Source organism: Schistocerca piceifrons, chromosome 2, assembly GCF_021461385.2.
Source record: "Schistocerca piceifrons isolate TAMUIC-IGC-003096 chromosome 2, iqSchPice1.1, whole genome shotgun sequence".
Classification (NCBI taxonomy): domain Eukaryota; kingdom Metazoa; phylum Arthropoda; class Insecta; order Orthoptera; family Acrididae; genus Schistocerca; species Schistocerca piceifrons.
This window is the reverse complement of record NC_060139.1, coordinates 924,326,028-924,345,622: the sequence shown is the minus strand read 5'-3', so window position 1 is coordinate 924,345,622 and position 19,595 is coordinate 924,326,028. Positions and strand designations below refer to the sequence as shown.

The 19,595-nt window shown below is 43.5% G+C and overlaps 1 protein-coding gene across 1 annotated transcript in view; it reads right to left on the bottom strand.

The window, feature by feature from the left end:
- Positions 1-912: 912 nt before the first annotated feature.
- LOC124775991 (dehydrogenase/reductase SDR family member 11-like) overlaps positions 913-19,595 on the bottom strand; it is a 55,972-nt gene continuing 37,289 nt past the window's right edge. The window contains exons 5-7 of the mRNA XM_047250832.1: positions 11,633-11,762; positions 1,010-1,162; positions 913-924 (exon numbers count right to left, since the gene is read on the bottom strand). Of these exons, the coding sequence (XP_047106788.1) occupies positions 913-924; positions 1,010-1,162; positions 11,633-11,762 (295 nt within the window). The remainder of the gene's footprint in view (positions 925-1,009; positions 1,163-11,632; positions 11,763-19,595) is intronic.

The following is a 19,595-nucleotide window of genomic DNA, read 5'->3' as shown; positions in this document are numbered from 1 at the left end:
TTCCTGATCTGGAGGCTAATGCCCCACGGAAACCAACCCCAAGGACACATGTGAAGAGGAGACAATGGGGGTTGAAGAGAAAGATAGCATATCGTAAGCGAGAAAGAAAGAGACTTTGACATGGGAGAGAAAAAGGGGGGAACAAAAAAATGGCAGTCGTACAGAGAGAGTCTCTGAAAGCCAGAGAAGGAAACAGTCATTAACAAGAGCGAGAGAAAGGCATGAAGAAAATGACAGTTGGAGAGAGACACATAGGAGAAGGTCAGATGGGAGAAGAACTAGACATTGGGAGGGAAGCATACATATGCAGCCAACAGCAGTGAGAGGGGGATGATGCATGTGATGGCATCGGCACTTCTCACGCAAAGTCTTTTAAAGAGGAACATAATCGCCTTCTCTGTGCCCAAAACAGTGGTGTTTTCCAGCTGGTGCACACATTCTGCATTTAACAAGAAGTAGAAGTGTTTCCTATATGATCACTGGTAATGTCGTCGAGTAATGTATTGTTTTCATACGTAACCACAAGAAAATTCTAATATCTTATTGCTCATATCCTTGTTATACCCTCCTTTATTTCATTTCAATTACCTAAACTAAATTTACTACTACTATTTCGTAGCAACCACTTGTTTCCAATTACATCAATAACATCTGTGTCATATAAATTCTTCGTGCCCATTACTACACAGCCAATATTCGAAAGCCTACTATCGTACTTCAAGGTGACTATTCAGTTATTATTATTTCTATTATTATAATATAAATTTAATATTTCTGTAAAATGGGGTATGTACGTTTGCATCCACCAATGTTTTATTATTAACATTAAAATACGTAATGAAACCTTTATGACACTTCTAACACCTATTTTTTTAATGTGCAAAATCTGTGCGACCGGTGATAGAAACCATATCAGCTATTTTCCTAGGAGAAAGAAATGTCTAATTAAATGATATTTTATACACAGAAAAGACTATATGCATCTTTTATGGTGGTTATTTGTACGTACTTGAACACGTGGAGGTTGCGATAGCATATAGATAACTGCATCCGCCATGTCCTCGGATTCCATCATTGGCAATCGCATATTTTCCAGCGCTTCTGTCGAATGCTTTTGTAAGGTATTGAATATTCCTGTTTTCACAAGTCCTGGTGATATTTGCTAAAACAAAAATCATACGTTAATAAACATATTTCCGATTTTCCAACTTGTTTTATTTCCCCTTTGAAATCTATTATTTATATAAGGAACATTTATATAATTCTCGAACTTATTATCCTAGTTCAACTATTTTACATGTACGAGGTCTATTCGGCAAGTAAGAAACGATCAGTCACCAAATGGAAACAACAGTGAAAATACAAAATGTTCTATTTGCAACAGATAGCTACATCTCTACATAGTCGCAGCTCCGAAGTAGACATCTGTCCTAGCGTTGTGCCAGCTCTACAATACCCTCGTCATGGAAGGCAGCCTCCTGTGCTTTCCGTAATTTTCTGTGCTGGACTGCAGCTCGTTGTCTGTGCCAAAATGTTGTCTTCATAACCGGCGGTTCGTTTGGGCCGAGATGAAAAACAGAGGGAGCAAGTCGAGGCTATATGATGAGTGATCAAACACTTGCCATCGAAAACGCTACAGGATCGTCCTAACCGCCCCTGCAGTGTACGGAAGAGAATTGTCGTGATGACGGAAATGCGTGGCAGTTACTTTATGTGGAATTGCATTAAGTCAGGCGAAACCTCCAGACAGGCACCTACATATTGCGAGAGAGAATATTTTCTAGGCGTTTTGCACCATCACAGCGCCCTCAGAACTGAAATGATCGACGTGACGCTATATGCCGGCATATTAGGCACACTGTGCAACACATCTGAGACTTTCACTGTGGTTTCCATTCGCGACTGATTGCTCCTTACTTTCTGAATAGCTTTCATACAATGAGCGATAAAGGTTTTATAGCTACGTTACAGGACTTGTACAGTCTACAAAATATAACATAGACTTGTTAGTAATTTTCACTGTTCAAATAATATGAAACTCATAAATCAAGAACAATTTCTATGACATAATTCATTTAGTGTTCCCTAAACTTCTTACATAGGACGCCATCGAAAATATGCAGTTAAATTCACTAACTGTCTTCATTTGGGTGATGGTGTCAGTCTAGAGAAGTTCTTGGATAAGTTTGACAAGTACAACGTGTAAATTCTTGTTTGACCTTCCTTAGAGTCGCCTATGTTAGTCATATGAACACTACAGTTCAAGGCTGGACTCACTCACTCACATTAAGAAGCCAACTATTTTTCTAACCGTACATAAGTGATTTGAGACAGATGCTTCCCCCTAGTTGTGTAACGAATCTATAGAATGGCGTGTGGTCCTAGATAATGGAAAAACTTACATACACATTACTCAGCCGGAATTCATCAGAAGTTCGTATTTACTGGTTATGTAAAGTTACATGAAGCCTCTTTTTGCTAACTTTAGACACTTGAACTCTCAATGTCAGTTTCCCATTACGTTCTGTTACACTGAAGAGAAGGATCTTTGTTAGCTCTCAGTCAAACATTTTGAAAATTTCTACGAGTATCCTTTGGATAGCTGATCTGGCAAGAATGGAAATAAGGGGACAGACCTTTATGCACTCGTGTACACACACACACACACACACACACACACACACACACTCACACACACACACAAACACACACACACACACACACACACACACACACACAGTGTCCCAGGAACACTCCAACCACCTTCGTGGGTGGGGGTGGGGGGGGGGTGGGTTGGGTTGCTGAAAGTGTCTTCAAGAACAAAACGAGGATAGGAACCTCTGTCCAGAAACAACAGCAGTAGCTGAATGCAGTAGTGTAAAAACTAAATCAGCACTTTTTAAAATCTTAATGTGGATACAAAATTCAGTACAAAATCATGTTTCCATCTATCAGCAAATTAAAATTCTTCTCTTCCTGATTTCTTTTCTCTTCAAAATTATACTGCATAAGTTCAACAAAATCTGTTTGAAATTCTGTCTGGAGACAATGAATCAAATCTGGAAGACCATCTAGTTGGACACAGTTTCTTCAGAGTCTAACACTTCTGTCAGTTCATGAATTTGTTTTATTTATCACCACTGAACCAGACAACCACTAAGGAACACGTAAGAGCAAGATCTTCTCTCGTAAAATTGTCGCAGTTCCAATACATTAATTCTGTAATCATTTAGGTCAAAGTTTTGTTGTGTGATGAACAACAATGTACGCCCGTGCTTCATTTCATGATTACAAACCTTAGTATTTGCCATTCACAGATACTGCATGATTGTATCCTTGACCACTGCATTTATCCAGCTATATTTTCATGTGAGATAAATAATTTTGTTATTTACTTTTTAATACTCTCAGCATCATAGCCCCTTACCTCACGGAATTGTAAAAACGATTTCAAACTCATTACTATTTGAGTTACTTAAATGTAGATGCAAACATCTTAACGACACTAAATTTAAATGCCGCCCAACAGCGGTCAATCTTACCGCCTTTCGAATCGCGAGAGCTAGGGCACGCCATGTCATTAAAGAGAGCAAATAAAAGGTCATGTCAGGAGTTCCTGGATTCCGTCGACAGTTCCACTTGTTCCACAAAAGTATGGGAAGCCATCCGGGGGATTACCGGTACACGCAGCCGTTTACCGATTGCAGCAGTACTGACACAGGGGTGCCTCCAAACGGCGCCCAGAGACATTGCTCAGACGCTGGCTGAGCATTTTGCGCAAACTACTGCCAATGCAAGCCAGGATCCCGCGTTTTATCGCTACCGTGCAACTGTAGGGAGGCAAAAGTTGGACTTCAGGTCCAACGGTTCTGAGGCCTACAACTCCCCTTTCTAGATGTGAGAGCCGAGACTGCTGACACTGCACCCGCTCACGACCACATCCGGTATTGCATGCTTCGTCATTTGCCAACAGCGTCCCAGGAAGTCCTCCTCGACTGTTTTAATCTAATATGACAGACAGATAACTTCCCCAACTCGTGGAGGGAGGCAATTGTGGTCCCTATGCTCAAACCAGGAAAGGATCGCCCGTCTCCAAGTAGTTATCGGAGCATCGTCCTAACGAACTGTATAGGGAAGACCCTGGAACGGATGGTTAACCGTCGTCTGGTCTGGCTTTTGGAGATCAGGCAACTTCTTAGCCGCTCTCAGTGTGGATTCTGCAAATATCGGTCCACGGTCGACAACCTGACTCTCCTAGAGGCGGCTGTTCAGCAGGCTTTCCTCCGTCAACATCACTGTACCGGCATATTCTTTGATATCAGTAACGCATATGATATTACTTGGAGACACTGTATTCTTGCACAACGGCATGAATGGGGCTTTCGTGGGCAGCTCCCCATTTTCATTCGGTCTTTCCTGTCTCAGCGGCTTTTTCCGACCAGAGTTGGTAACACACTGTCTGATAGATTTGAGCAGGAGAATGGTGTCCCCTAGGGCAGTGTTTTAAGTGTTCCCATAGCCATCAACAGTAAGGTCTACAGTGAGGAGTTCAGCACAGTGCTCCTTATTTGTGGACGATTTTGCTGTTTTCTGTTCCTCCTACAGCGTTGCAACAGTGAGCCATCAGTTGCAACTAACAGTGCGGCGGTTAGAGGAGTGGGCTGCAAAGACGGAATTTCAGTTTTCTGTCGATAAGTGTGTTTGTGTTTATTTTAATCGTTCTCGTCGACCTTTTATTTTGTCTGCCTTACATGTAGGGGATACTGTCCTACATTTTAGAGACACAGTGCGGTATCTGGGCCTAATTTTTGACTCCAGGTTGTCATGGCTGCCACATCTACGAGACCTGAAAGCCAGAATCCTGAAGGCACTGAACATCCTCAAGTGCCTCAGCCACAGGTCTTGGGGAGCGGAGAGGGCGCGTCTCTTCCAATTTTATCGGGCTTTTGTGCGTTCACGGCTGGACTACGGGTGCACAGTGTATGGGTGAGCGAGGCATTCTTATTTGCGAATCCTTGACGCTGTGCACCATCTAGGGATTCGACTGGCCACGGGTGCCTATAGGACCAGTCCCATACCCAGCCCCTGTGCTGAGGCCGGGGAATCGCCACTTACCATCCGGCGGCAGCTCCTACTGGTGCGCCAGGCTTGTAAGTTTCTTGCAACTCCAACCTCGCCCGCTCATGATATTGTTGCTCATACGCCTCTGGACCGCCTGTTTTCCCGCCGCCCCAGGCTACGTTGCCGTTTGGGATCCGTGTGCAACGTCTGCTAGTGACCCTTTGTGTGCAGTCTGTACGACCCCAAATCCAGGGTTTTAACCGCCTGCCACCCTGGTTACTGGAGAGGCCCCAATCTGATTTTAGATTTGGTGCGGTACAGAAAAAATAGCACCCCTGCTTCCATGTTTAATCGGGTCTTTTGTGCCGTTTTATATGAGCACGACGACCATGCAGCTGTTTTTATGGATGGGTCTAATCAGGGTGACTCGGTTGCTTTGTCGTCCTCCCGGATCGTGTCCTCAAGGTCATACTGCCTCCTGATTTACCATCTTTGATGCAGAATTGTATGCCATCTTGCGGGCACTGGAGCAGATGAGACTTTCTCCCAGTATTAGATTTCTCGTCTGTTCAGATTCTTTGAGCGCGCTTTACTCTCTCCAGCGTTTGTATCCAGCAGATAAAGGAACCCACATTATCCACGACGCCCTCCTCCAACTAGAGGGAAGCAGGTGTCTTTGTGCTGGGTACCAGGGCACGGGCCGGCTGGAGTGGCCGAGCGGCTCTAGGCGCTTCAGTCTGGAACCGCGCGACCGCTACGGTCGCAGGTTCGAATCCTGCCTCGGGCATGGATGTGTGTGATGTCCTTAGGTTAGTTAGGTTTAACTAGTTCTAAGTTCTAGGGGACTAATGACCTCAGCAGCTGAGTCCCATAGTGCTCAGAGCCAATTGAACCATTTTTTTTGAATGTGGTTCGGGTTTTAAAGTTCTTTGAATTGTTCCACATTTTTAAAAGATTTTGGGGAGGTATTTTTAATGTGTCAACGGGGTGGCTGGCTCACCCAAATTTTTTCGTAAATGGTCAACCAGTTTCATTTCCCTGTGCTGTTCTTTTAGATCTTTTGTGGTTTGTTTTCCCTGTTTTACTTTCTTAATTAGCTATCTTGCCTCCTCATTGGTTTTAATACATGTGAGAGTGCCTGTGCGATAGTCATTGTGTGGTTGTTTCGTGTGCATGCGTGTACGTCAGTTTTCGTTCTTATCCACCTTTGTTTGTTTTAATCGATGTCAGGGCGCTGATATCCTCGGCGTTGGGCGCTCATACGTTCCCAAACCACACACACACACACACACACACACACACACACACACACACGACGCTAAATTGGTCCTTTCTAGAAGTAGTAGCGCAAGGACAGAACGAGACAACCTTGAACCCAACCTAGAAATCATTATGGAAAATCACATGCAATTGTTCATGTCATATTTTACTGATGCCATCATCAGGATTTCCTAATCTCCGGTCATTTGAGGACTCACGACATCCTGCCATGTGCCAAGGTCGAGGATGGGAGAGCCCCCTCATCCCCACTGCAATTGTGCAGATTTTGCATTAAGGCCCCACACCCTGAGCACCCCCTGAATTCGTGGGTGCGAATTTCACATGCTTGCCATATTTCGTTGATATCAGCACAGCTACGCACCCCCCAGTAGTTCTACAGATTTTGCATGTAGCACCCCCCACCCTGCGCCCCAACACTACCGCGAACCTTGTGCTTCCACTCTGCAGATATTTTTGCAATACTAACTCCAAATGTTCGTTTAAGGACTTACTAATTAGTCCTCACATTGGTAACTTTGATTTGAAGCTATATATCATGCGACATGAATACTGGAACGAGTAAATTGCATATTTCTCAATATACAATTAAAAACCAACATTTTCTGTAAAATATAAGTGACGAAGTAGGAATTCTTATTCACTAATAATTAGTTTTGTACCATAAACACCTTCTCACAAGCTCTGAAAACGTAAATAGACGCAAGTCCACTTTCTCTTCCTTGCTCCTGTCACTATCAGATGGCTGCACTGGAAAATCAACATTTCTCTATAAATAGTTAAAAACCAACATTTGCTGTACCTTAAATACCATACCACAAACCCAGAAAACGCGAAATAATAGCAAATCACGGCTTCTCCAGTCACCAGCAGATTACTGCACAGTTGATCTCTGTACCTCACCTGTAGATGGCTCCAGTACCAATCAAAACCCACAGCAGATCGTAACTCAATTATTTTATGAATCTAAAATGTGGCAGATATTGTAAAATGTCTGTAAAATACGGCAGCAACAGCATCAGCAGCACAAAAAAGGCGAAGTTTGCATTGCTGTTTGAGGTTAACACATGGATATCGCTGTCTGCTGTCACAAAATCGCAAGAAAAGTCGGCACTGTAAAAATTAGCGTCGGTTAACTTACACATGTACACATAGTCGTCAAAGTAGTTGCCAAATGCTGAAATATGTACCCCAATGCTAGAATTCAACAATTCAGATTTTAGATATTAGGCCATAAAATTCGTTGTCATGTGACTACCCTGAGCAGGCTTATTACTGCAGGAAAATGTGTTAGCTAAGCATTCAAAGAGAGAGGCGGAATCTAACTACCCACAATGTACCCTCAAAGTACATATTTTAACATTTTTGGTTAGCTATAAGTCACCGATCTTGGAGAGACAGCGATAATGCATCGGGTTATTTACCAGAAAAATATAAACGAAGTCACTACTAAATTCTATGTAAATAAATGGAGTTTGCAATCAGAGGGCTTTCTGAAAGCTTTATAGACCGTATTTGCTCGATATTATTGTCCGCAACTTCTAAAAACTATGCCTACAGCACTTTTCACGTTGTTAAATACTTACTGTGAATATTCGATCTGAGCAGTTCCATTTCCGCAACATATGCTTTGCGAATATAGATACCATTAATTCTCCACCACAAACACGAGCATAACATAACTGTCTTATTAGAAAAGGAAGATAGAATAAGTTGTTTTTCATTACCAAAACTCTTACTTAGACAATAGAAGAATATACAAAAACGCAGCCGAAGGGTGTGTGCGCGTGTAAATTCCTAAGGGACCAAACTGCTGAGGTCGTCGGTCCCGAGACTCACACAGTAGTTAAACTATTTTCAACTAACTTATGCTAAGAACAACACACATACCCGTGCCAGAGGGAGGACTCAAACCTCCGGCGGGAGGGGCCACGCAATCCGTAACATGGCGCCTCAAATCTCGCGGTCACTCCACGCGGCAACCAAAGAAGGTAGCACTGGGATATGAGACAGTTCCAAAGACAACGTCAGAGTTGATACCTCGGAAAAAAAACTGTACACCATAATATACCGCGAGATGCCTCACACTTTGCAAGCACAAATTAAATATTGCCGCATCTTAATTGACTGTGTAGTTCATTAAAGTACATGTTTATCGTAATAGAAACAAAATCACCAGGAAAATTTGCTTTACTACTCGTTACAGAGATAAAGAGGTATCATAATACACCTAATGCAAGGCTTTGTGTGTCTATTCTCCATTGATGTAAGGCCTTAACAAATGCCACACGTCTTGATGTGATGCTATTCTCTTTAACATACAGATATATAGATATGGAAGCCGTCGTGTTCTATAAAAAAAATTGCGAATCACAACCGGAAATGATGTTAGAGAGTCTACGAGACCATGAAACTGCCTCAGCTAGAATATACGCTTAATATCGTGTCCTCAACCACTTACCCATATCAGGACTTCCCATACGCAAATTTTAAACAAAATAGCTCCAAATATTACGATGTATGTCCCTCAACATTGGAGTATGGCAGCATGGCAGTGCCAGCGTGCAGAGACGAAGATATCAATGCCGTGGTACACGAAAAATAATGTGCTTACAGTGTTCAAAAGTAGAATAGGATAGACGATTCGAAATCAGAAAATGTAATATGAATTTTAAAACGTTTTTGTCAGAGATTTTGTGATATACACACACACACGTACAGTTTACCAATTACGAAGCGGAAGCATAAAACGACCAAGAATAGAGATTTGGCAGGCAGGAGCAGAGGGGGAAAAGGCCATTAGAACACACAAAGTGGGATGTAAATTACGTGAATCTATGCTGTTTACAGTTGGATACGATTTGATGTCGAGTACAAAAAACGCATTTAGCCAGACTTCATTAACTAAAAGTTGTTTGATCATTATCGTTCGACAAAGTATTTAGCTTTGAAGATGACTTGACAACTACTGTCAACAACATGTATCCTTTTTATTCTATGTAAGATATTCTGTATGTGACTGCAGAGAAGTACATTTGAACATCCCGAAAGTAACGTTCAAATGGTTCAAATGGCTCTAAGCACTACGAGACTCAACAACTGAGGACATCAGTACCCTAGACTTAGAACTACGTAAACCTAACTAACCTAAGGACATCACACAGATCCATGCCCGAGGGAGGACTCGATTCAAACCCGCGACCGTAGCAGCCGCGTGGTTCCGGACTGAAGGGCCTAGAACCGCTCGGTCACAGCGGTCGGCCTGAAATAACGTCTTTCGATGTGTACTAAAAAGTAGACAACGCTCTGAACAGTAGGGTTCCAGTTAAGCCACACTTTGTTATCCTCAGACCTCCCCGGCAGTCACTGAAAACAGGTAATGGCGCTCTGCTTCACACTGAAAGGAGTGTCCTGTTAAAAGGCTGACTGACAGTTAGTTAATGGACGCCATCGAGTTTCGAAGTACCTGAGAAACTTGAGGGGGAAGCTTAGTGGCCTTTCCAGTACAAACGTACGGACGTTCTGTTGAGCCGTTGTCCCCTAGGCGACTCTGCAATGCAAAATACGTATATCTGGAGGCATTCAGGAAAATCTGTCTTGTGAGCGTATAGGGAACTTTGTGCTGATAGTGACTGGTGCCTCGAGTTAGGCTGCCATGAGAACACCGTTAGAGGTCTTATCTCCATACTGCTCGCCGTGCAGGGATTCTTCAGAGTGGAATCGAAGTGTCTGGAAGTTTGTAACCAAGACTGTCATGGTGGAACTAACAGTTTTGACCAATCGTTCTGGTATAGTGGAAACTGAGTCTATCAATGACAGGATGCTACTATGAGAAATTCTGTGCCATGAAGAAGAGTATTGGGGGGAAGGAGAAGAAAACTGAGTACAGGCCTTCGAGGGGTTGCATTTGGTTCATTTGAGGACATTGTAAGTGATGAGGTGATACTCTTTCAGAGTGGGAATCCTGATTTGGCACTCATGGGTCATTTCAGTCTGTCTTCTGTTCAGTGTTCAGACTGAATGAGAATTGTATTCATCTCAAGGTCATTTTGTGACTTCATCAGCTTCCTTGTCGCATGATTTTTCGTTCAGAACAATATTACGATTGTGTTCTTGCTATCTTACCTACAACTGCAAAAATGTAACTTGAAAGCAACCTTAGCAGTGAAATTATTGCAGATAAAAGAAATGACACGAGCAATGAGAGACAGCAAACGGCCGATGTGAATGGGAAAACAGCTCTTTGGTACCTATTGCGTGACGGTTTTTAGCTGCAGAACGATTAAAAGGGAAACAGCGGACAGGAAGTGGGTTAAACTGTTCTGGGTGTCGCCTATAAAGCAGCGGGTACACAGAAATGCGAAGATAAAAGCCACCATCTGTCTGTCAACAGCCACACGGCACCATGCTATCTCAACTGCAAACTGGCGAGTCATGTCAGGACATTTTTGACTTTCTGTATCATTGATTTCATCATGGGAGATTAAATGATTAATTACCCGCTTCAAATCTAATTGCTGAGCAGAGTCTACATCATACCAGTCCCGGAAATTCGTATTATTTGTGGAATACAAGCAAGGAATAAACAATTACTGTCACACGTTTTTATTGTCTGATCATTTTTACTACATATTAGCGCCCAACATGTGTCGTTTCATTTCATTTCTTGACAGTATTCATTCTTTCAGGTAGGTCAGCCAAGCAAGCTACCCCTAGGGAGCTTCTGTCAGGGTTGGATAGCGGGAGGGGATTGAAGGGTGAAGCGAAGGCGTGGGGTAGTGGGATTGTGGAACAAAGGAGACGGGTTCTGTATGCGTAACTCGGCCAGTAAGAGCTTTGCTGCAGAGGTCAATTTTCTGGCTGAGATCCTGAGATCGAGACTCTGAGCAATTTATCAGAGGGACAGTAAGTTTTAGACGTTCACGCAGTCTGCTGCATGGTGGATGATTCGTCTGTGGAATTGTGTTAGCGGTGGTTTCTTTAATTAACCTATTTCTATCACGAAGCCTGAATTCCTATGACGTGTTCTTTAACGTTGTCTTATCTGTAGAACCATATGCCGTCTTGACATAAATCAAATTTATAATTAGATTTTTCGTGTGTAATAACTATTAGTTTTTTAAACCACTCAGTTTCCTTTTCTGAAATTTCCATGCCCTTGCTTGAACAGTGTATGTACCCGCTTAGAAAATTCTGTATGATTGAAAAGTATATTTGCTTAACCACAACATCTGCACCATAATTTCTGCTCAGAGTCTTTGAAATGTAGTAACGTAATGCACATGAAACTTACCCCACATCGTATGTTGCTATTCCTGGCAACCAAATCTTTCCGCAGCCCTTCAAGCAGAGTCTTGACAGCATGCTTGCTGGCAAAGTACATCGAAATCAATGGATCGAATGGCATAATGTGGCTAGATATACTGGAAACAAGAAAAAGGAAAGAACTTTTAGATACAGATTATATACTGTGCAAGTCGGCAAGATTTAGACAGCAAACATGAGTAATTACGACGATTCATGTTTCATTTCCTTAGTAGGCAGATGCTGGGCTATCGAAATATTAATCATTTATTGGTTGTTACTGGGTAGCTTTATCTGACATTTCTATACACCACTTTCTGTAGACCACTATGAGTGTAATTTTGCGAATGTAGGACTTCACGGTCCCCGTGATCAACATAGAACAAATGCTGCAGGGAGGGCAATTTTACCGCTCTGAGAAGAGAACGCAGGACGTTTACCGCTTAATGGTGCCTCCCCGTCGTGAAGCCGGTGGAAAGACTTCTCGAGACGGACCTGTGGTTGCTTAGGAGTCGGGGACGAGATAATGCTGGAAGCGTGTGTTCGTAGTGATAGCATCTTACAAAGCCACGTACAGACTTTTTTAACACGAGAAATGGAAATGGAATGCCTGCCGCAAATGCGGGCTAGCGGTCGCAAGAAGTTCCCATGCGAAGTGCAAAGCCGTGTTCCTACTAAAAGACAAAAGATACGGAAACGAATTTGGTTGGCTGCATTGTAGGTGGAGGTGGGGTCACAATTTGTTCTAGAAATTTCTACTGGACTGAATATGAGCTGCAGGTGGTATTCCAGTTTTAAAGGGGACTGTGATTGGCTGTAAAAGGAGTTCACGCTTATGACACGAGGTTTGCTCTAAAGTGGACTCTTCGCGGCGAGGGGACATTGGTGTCGGTAGGGTACATTTGGCAAGACAGATATTTTGAGAGCTCTCTGGCGGCTGTCAATAGGATCCACGTCGCTAGATATCGTTTTTAGACATTGCTAGGAAGGTGTCAAGTCACACTTTGCTGGACAGCGTTTTGAGACATTGCTGGATGATGTGAGATAACAGTCTCAGAATTAGATTCGAAAGTGCGGATATCGCCATTAGAAATCGCATCATTCGTGTCCCTATGAACAGAGAGGCAACCTGTGCTTCTTTGTTGTGCTTCTTTACTACCGCACGCTTAAGACAAGTCTCTGCTCCTGGCTTATGAGCATGCTGAATTTTTAATTCGTGTCCAGTATTGTACGGAAGTAGCTTCTATCCCAGCAGTTTTGGCGCCCTTTCTGTAGTCAGAACATTCAGCTACGCAACGCACTTCGTCTGCACGACCAATGGAAGCAGTGCCCAGATCACCGCTGTAGAATTGCTCTTCGCTGCACTGAATTTGGCGATATACGCGCCACGGGTGGGCAGATAGGTACTCTTTTAGGGTACATGTGTTAAGCTCCATTTGCTTGACCGCAGAAGTCTTTACTCTGAGTGCCCGTAAGTGCAGAAGCTTTCTTGAATTCGATCTTAGTCAGTACCAACCACTTAAATGTTTTCGTTGTATAATGGGGTACGCGATTTAGAGTCACGTCAAACGTTTTGCAAACCTCAAATTTATACTAATGACTGGGATTTAACGTTCTATGTCAATAATGAAATTATAATGAAATCCAGATCATGAGCTGCTTACAGGCGTCGATAAATACGAGGGCAGTTCAATAAGTAATGCAACACATTTTTTTTCTCGGCCAATTTTGGTTGAAAAAACCGGAAATTTCTTGTGGAATATTTTCAAACATTCCCGCTTCGTCTCGTATAGTTTCATTGACTTCCGACAGGTGGCAGCGCTGTACGGAGCTGTTAAAATGGCGTCTGTAACGGATGTGCGTTGCAAACAACGGGCAGTGATCGAGTCTTTTTTGGCGGAAAACCAGGGCATCTCAGATATTCATAGGCGCTTGCAGAATGTCTACGGTGATCTGGCAATGGACAAAAGCACGGTGAGTCGTTGGGCAAAGCGTGTGTCATCATCGCCGCAAGGTCAAGCAAGACTGTCTGATGTCCCGCGTCCGGGCCGGCCGTGCACAGCTGTGACTCCTGCAATGGCGGAGCGTGCGAACACACTCGTTCGAGATGATCGACGGATCACCATCAAACAACTCAGTGCTCAACTTGACATCTCTGTTGGTAGTGCTGTCACAATTGTTCACCAGTTGGGATATTCAAAGGTTTGTTCCCGCTGGGTCCCTCGTTGTCTAACCGAACGCCATAAAGAGCAAAGGAGAACCATCTGTGTGGAATTGCTTGCTCGTCATGTGGCTGAGGGTGACAATTTCTTGTCAAAGATTGTTACAGGCGATGAAACAGGGGTTCATCACTTCGAACCTGAAACAAAAGGGCAATCAATGGAGTGTCGCCACACCCACTCCCCTACCAAGAAAAAGTTTAAAGCCATACCCTCAGCCGGTAAAGTCATGGTTACAGTCTTCTGGGACGCTGAAGGGGTTATTCTGTTCGATGTCCTTCCCCATGGTCAAACGATCAACTCTGAAGTGTATTGTGCTACTCTTCAGAAATTGAAGAAACGACTTCAGCGTGTTCGTAGGCACAAAAATCTGAACGAACTTCTCCTTCTTCATGACAACGCAAGACCTCACACAAGTCTTCGCACCCGAGAGGAGCTCACAAAACTTCAGTGGACTGTTCTTCCTCATGCACCCTACAGCCCCGATCTCGCACCGTCCGAGTTCCATATGTTTGGCCCAATGAAGGACGCAATCCGTGGGAGGCACTACGCGGATGATGAAGAAGTTATTGATGGAGTACGACGTTGGCTCCGACATCGACCAGTGGAATGGTACCGTGCAGGCATACAGGCCCTCATTTCAAGGTGGCGTAAGGCCGTAGCATTGAATGGAGATTACGTTGAAAAATAGTGTTGTGTAGCTAAAAGATTGGGGAATAACCTGGTGTATTTCAATGCTGAATAAAACAACCCCTGTTTCAGAAAAAAATGTGTTGCATTGCTTATTGAACTGCCCTCGTATCAACGGCGACAGTTGAAAACTGTGTGGCCCGACCAAGAGTCGAACCCGTGACCTCCAGCTTACAGGGCAGACGCTCTAACCGATTTTTTATCTCATTTTGTTCTAAGTTGTTCGTTGAATTTGTTCGGGGCGGACGGCCGATGACACCCGTTCAGGTTCTTCATTGATACGTTCACTCAGTTTTTTATTACAGAGGGTAGCTAACCCTCTGGCCGAACACGCCGAGCTACCGTGCCGGTAACTGAGCCACCGAGGACACAGAAAGTGTTGCGAGTGCAGGGACGTATCTCCGGCACGCCCCCCGTGAGTGGTCACTTTGTTTTGTTTCTTTGAGAGTGATTTTTATAATAAAAGTATTATCAGTACCCAGTTGTTCTACCTTTACTAGAATTACAGTCTAAGTATTGATATTGATCAAGTTAGAGGGAACCATTGTCACGGGTACTAACGCAAGCGTTACTTCTGGCTGCAGATTGTCAATGTAGGGCTAATGTAAGTCACATTTTAGGCCCGAACAGGTAGTTGCGATCACGACATTGACAGCCATCACACATAAACACGCGCACATAGAAGGGCAGTGTTGGAAACGAAATGACAGCACCTTTATCAGCACAGGTATGTATCAATAATTAATTCCTATTCTTAAAATACATAAAGTTCAGTGTGATATTGAACGAGTTCCAGAATTCTTCCCTATTAACCACGGGAACGAAACGGAGTATGAAGTGTGATAGTGCTTTTGATAGTGCTTTTGATAGATTCTACACGCAGTTACACCAGTTCTGCCGTAGATTCAGTTCGTCCTTGGAAGTTTTAGTTGCTTGATCTTACGAAAGTTAGTTTCAACCCTGCAGCATGCTGTTAGTCACAACAGTGAGCTACTCATAGTTTTTCGTACTACTGGGCAATGGTTTTCGCAATCGTCACGTCAGTACACAGATATAACAAAATCCATGGTGTTGTTCAGAGATAAGGTAATGAAGTTCTGAAGGTTGAAATAATAACTCGCCTCCGTTTCTATAGTTCGACGAATACGAAAGATTGTGTTCCGTGATTTGTTATGCTGAATGGGCCAATATAGGACAGCGAAGGTGCCCTGTATTAATCTCTTCTCTATGTATTGGACTTGATACCTTCTGTCATGACCGAGCGATGTGGCGCAGTAGTTAGCACACTGCACTCGCGTTCGGGAGAACGACGGTCCAAACCCGCTTATGGTCATCCTGATTTAGGTTTTCCGTGATTTTCCTAAATAGCTACAGGCAAATGCCGGGATGGTTCCTTTGAGAGGGCACAGTCGACTTCCTTTCCCATCCTCCATCCTTCCCTTATCCGATGGGACCGATCACGTCGCTGTTTTATCTCTTGCCTCTAATCAAGCAACTATCAAGTTCCGTCAGGCACTTCGCCGGATGACAACTTCCGAAGTGAAAGAACTTTTAAAGCCTCGTCGATATCAGGGTTACTAGGGACAGAACACTTGATCAATTTAACATGGATTATATTTGGAAACCTGCGGTGACCTTGAAGGAATCATTGTGAGCTGAGAATTAAAATAAAGCAATAAACCACAGGAAATTTTCATGGGGATCGCTGAACGGGGGTCTAAAATCCACAACTCTGGCATCTTTATCCACAACGCCGTCTCGCTCAATACGAATTTTTCCGTTTCGGCAGATGTATGAGAATTCGACATGGTAGCAGGATGCTATATTACTTTCACAGACGCTGTCTTTTAAAAGGGAGTGGAAGTGGAACGTTTTAACTATTCCCTCATTCGGGAAAACCACATATATTGCACCAAATGTTTTTCTGGCAATGAAACGTCTTATCTAGACTGTCGAGCAGAGCGTTGGTTTTCATGTTCGTTAATAAAACTAACCGTAAACTAGAGGATGTACATGTGATTCGAACTTTTGGTTAAAAAAGGAAAACTGTTTTCAGCAATACATGCACAAATTCATGAACTCTTAGCCATTCTCGAAACATGAAACGTTGATTGGAAATTGAGAACGAAAACGCCCAGCAACAATAAAATCTACTCTTAACGGATCTTTTCTAAATTGGGCAGTTGTTTAACTTTCCATCAAGTGCAAAAAGAGCTAAAGTTCAGACAAGGTTGACCACCATAGACAGCATATCACAGATCGTGTCACACACACACTTATATACAAACGCGCACACACATACACACATACACACACACACACACACACACACACACATACACCGCCGACGGCGACGTCGCCACCGCCGCTGCCACCACCTCCACCACCACCACTATCATTGATCACCACAACCAACAGCAACAACAATAACACCAGCAGATTAACAGTAATGATTAACACGGATGTCGATCCTTAAGTGAAAATGAAGGCTATAAACATTAAAAATAAAACATCAGTTGCAAACTTTTAAGTAAAATCTTAACACAGTAAACATTATGTTGCTTATGTAAAGTGAGGTAAAGTGTGTTCTTTTGGCAGCTGTAAATACGTACCAATACCTCGAGAAATAGGTATTCAAAACTCGGAAGTTAATTTACGCACACCAAAACAAGTTTTGCATCACCTCGGTTTCGATAGTTCCAGAACCTGTACAGAAAAATGGAATAGAAAAAAATGGTTCAAATGGCTCTGAGCACCATCAGGTCATGAGTCCCCTGGAACTTAGAACTACTTAAACCTAACTACCCTAAGGACATCACACACATCCATGCCCGAGGCAGGATTCGAACCTGCGACCGTAGTGATCGCGCGGTTCCAGACTATAGCGCCTAGGACCGCTCGGGCACTCCGGCCGGCACTGGAATAGAGATCAACATAAACATCATATCCGAGCTTTTTATTGCTCACGAAAATCAGACATTGCATGTTGTACCACCATACAGCGGGACCTTCAGAGGTTGCGGTCGAGAATGCTGTACACACTAGTACCTCTTGCACTGATGCATGCCTGTATTCGTCGTGCAATACAATCCACAAGTTCATCAAGGCACTGTTGGTCCAGATTGTCCCACTCCTCAGAGCGATTGGTGGGTAAGGCCGTGCATAAACAGCACTTTTCTATCTATCCTAGGCATGTTCCAAAGGGTTCATGTCTGGAGAACATGCTGGCCACTTAAGTTGAGCGATGGCGTTATCCTGAAGGATGGGGGCGCGAATTGTCGGCCATGAAGACGAATGCTTCGCCAATATGCTATCAATGTGGTTGCACTATCGGTCGGAGAATGGCATTCACGTCTCGTATAGCCGTTATGGCGCCTTCCATGACCACCAGCCGCGTACGTCTGCCCCACATAATGCCACCCCAAAACATCAGGGAACCTTCACCTTGCTGCACTCGCTGGACAATGTGTCTAAGACGTTCAGCCTGACAGGGTTGCCTCAAAACACGTCTCAGACGATTGTCTGGTTGAAGGCATAAACAACAAACATCGGTGAAGAGAGCGTGTTGCAAATCCTGAGTGGTCCATTCGGCATGTTGTTGGACCCATTTGTACCGCGCTGCATAGTGTCGTGCTTGCAAAGATGGACCTCCCCATAGACTTCGGGAGTGAGGTTGCGCATCATGCAGCCTAAAGCACACAGTTTGAGTCGTAACGTCCTGTGGCTGCACGAAAAGCACTATTGAATATGGTGGCGTTGCTGTCAGGGTTCCTCTGAGCCATAATCCGTAGGTAGCGGTCATCCACTGCAGTAGTAGCCCTTGGGCGGCCTGAGAGAGACATGTCATCGACAGTTCCTATCTCCTCCATGTCCGAACAGCATCGCTTTAGTTCACTCCGAGACGCCTGGACAATTCTCTTGTTGTTCTTCCCGGCACAAAGAAACAATGCGGACGCGATCGAACCGTATAGGCACGACTGAACTGTAGTTCAGTCGTGCCTAACACGAGTCATGTACCACCTTCCTGGTAGAATGACTGGAACTGATCGACTGTGGGACACCCTGTGTCTAATAGGTGCTGCTCATGCATGATTGTTTAGATATTTAGGCGCGCTTAGTGAACACTTCTTAACAGTCAAAGGGACTGTGTCTGTGATACAATATCCACAATCAATGTCTACGTTTAGGAGTTCTGGGAACTGGGGTGGTGCAAAACTTTTTTTGATGTGTGTATTACCCTTCAATGGCAATACACAGTCATTTGATCACCTGTAATTGTACTATCCGAATTGTGAGGAAAGTAGCTAGTTTTCTGGCAATGACAACTGAATGCGGTGTAATGTCAAGCCTAACAGTAAAAGAATCGCGCATGTTTATGACCCTGCAAGTAAATATGTAAGATTGTATTTATGAGATCACGTTCCTCTGTTTTTTCAAACCAAAATTCAATTTTTATATGACGATAAAAGCATTTCTAGGTCTGTAACTAGCTAGATAATCCAAGTATCCTGAAAACAAATAGTTTTAAATATGTCCTACTTTTCTGCTCTGAGAATTTGATGAACGTGCCGTCGGAAATAGTTATGACGGTCATCGCAAAACAAGAGTGAAAAACAACGTACTACACTCCATGATTGCAACCTAACAACTAAAGCCAAATTAGGCGTAGTGGAAACAATAGATTTTAAACTGTTTGGAAATAGTAAGGTGGTTTAATATGTCTCGTAAGAAAGCAAGGAAAAAACTTTGCTTGGTTAACAGCTCACCTTACTTCTCGAGATTGTCTCCTTTGAGGGATACAAGCTTGGTCCAGTGACCTTCCAGCTTTTTCATCCCATCTGAGGAAGAGCCTCTGTCAACACCTGCGAAATATTCGTTGACTGAATATAATGTTTTCAATTAATGAAAATTTCTTCCCAGCAAGGTAAAGTTTCAAGTTAGGGAACAGGAAGCAGTAACCTGGGGGTGACGCCACTAGGAACTGATGAATAAAGTAGGTGATGAACCAGTTCAAAGCTCAGTTCAGTCTATTGTTATCACTTA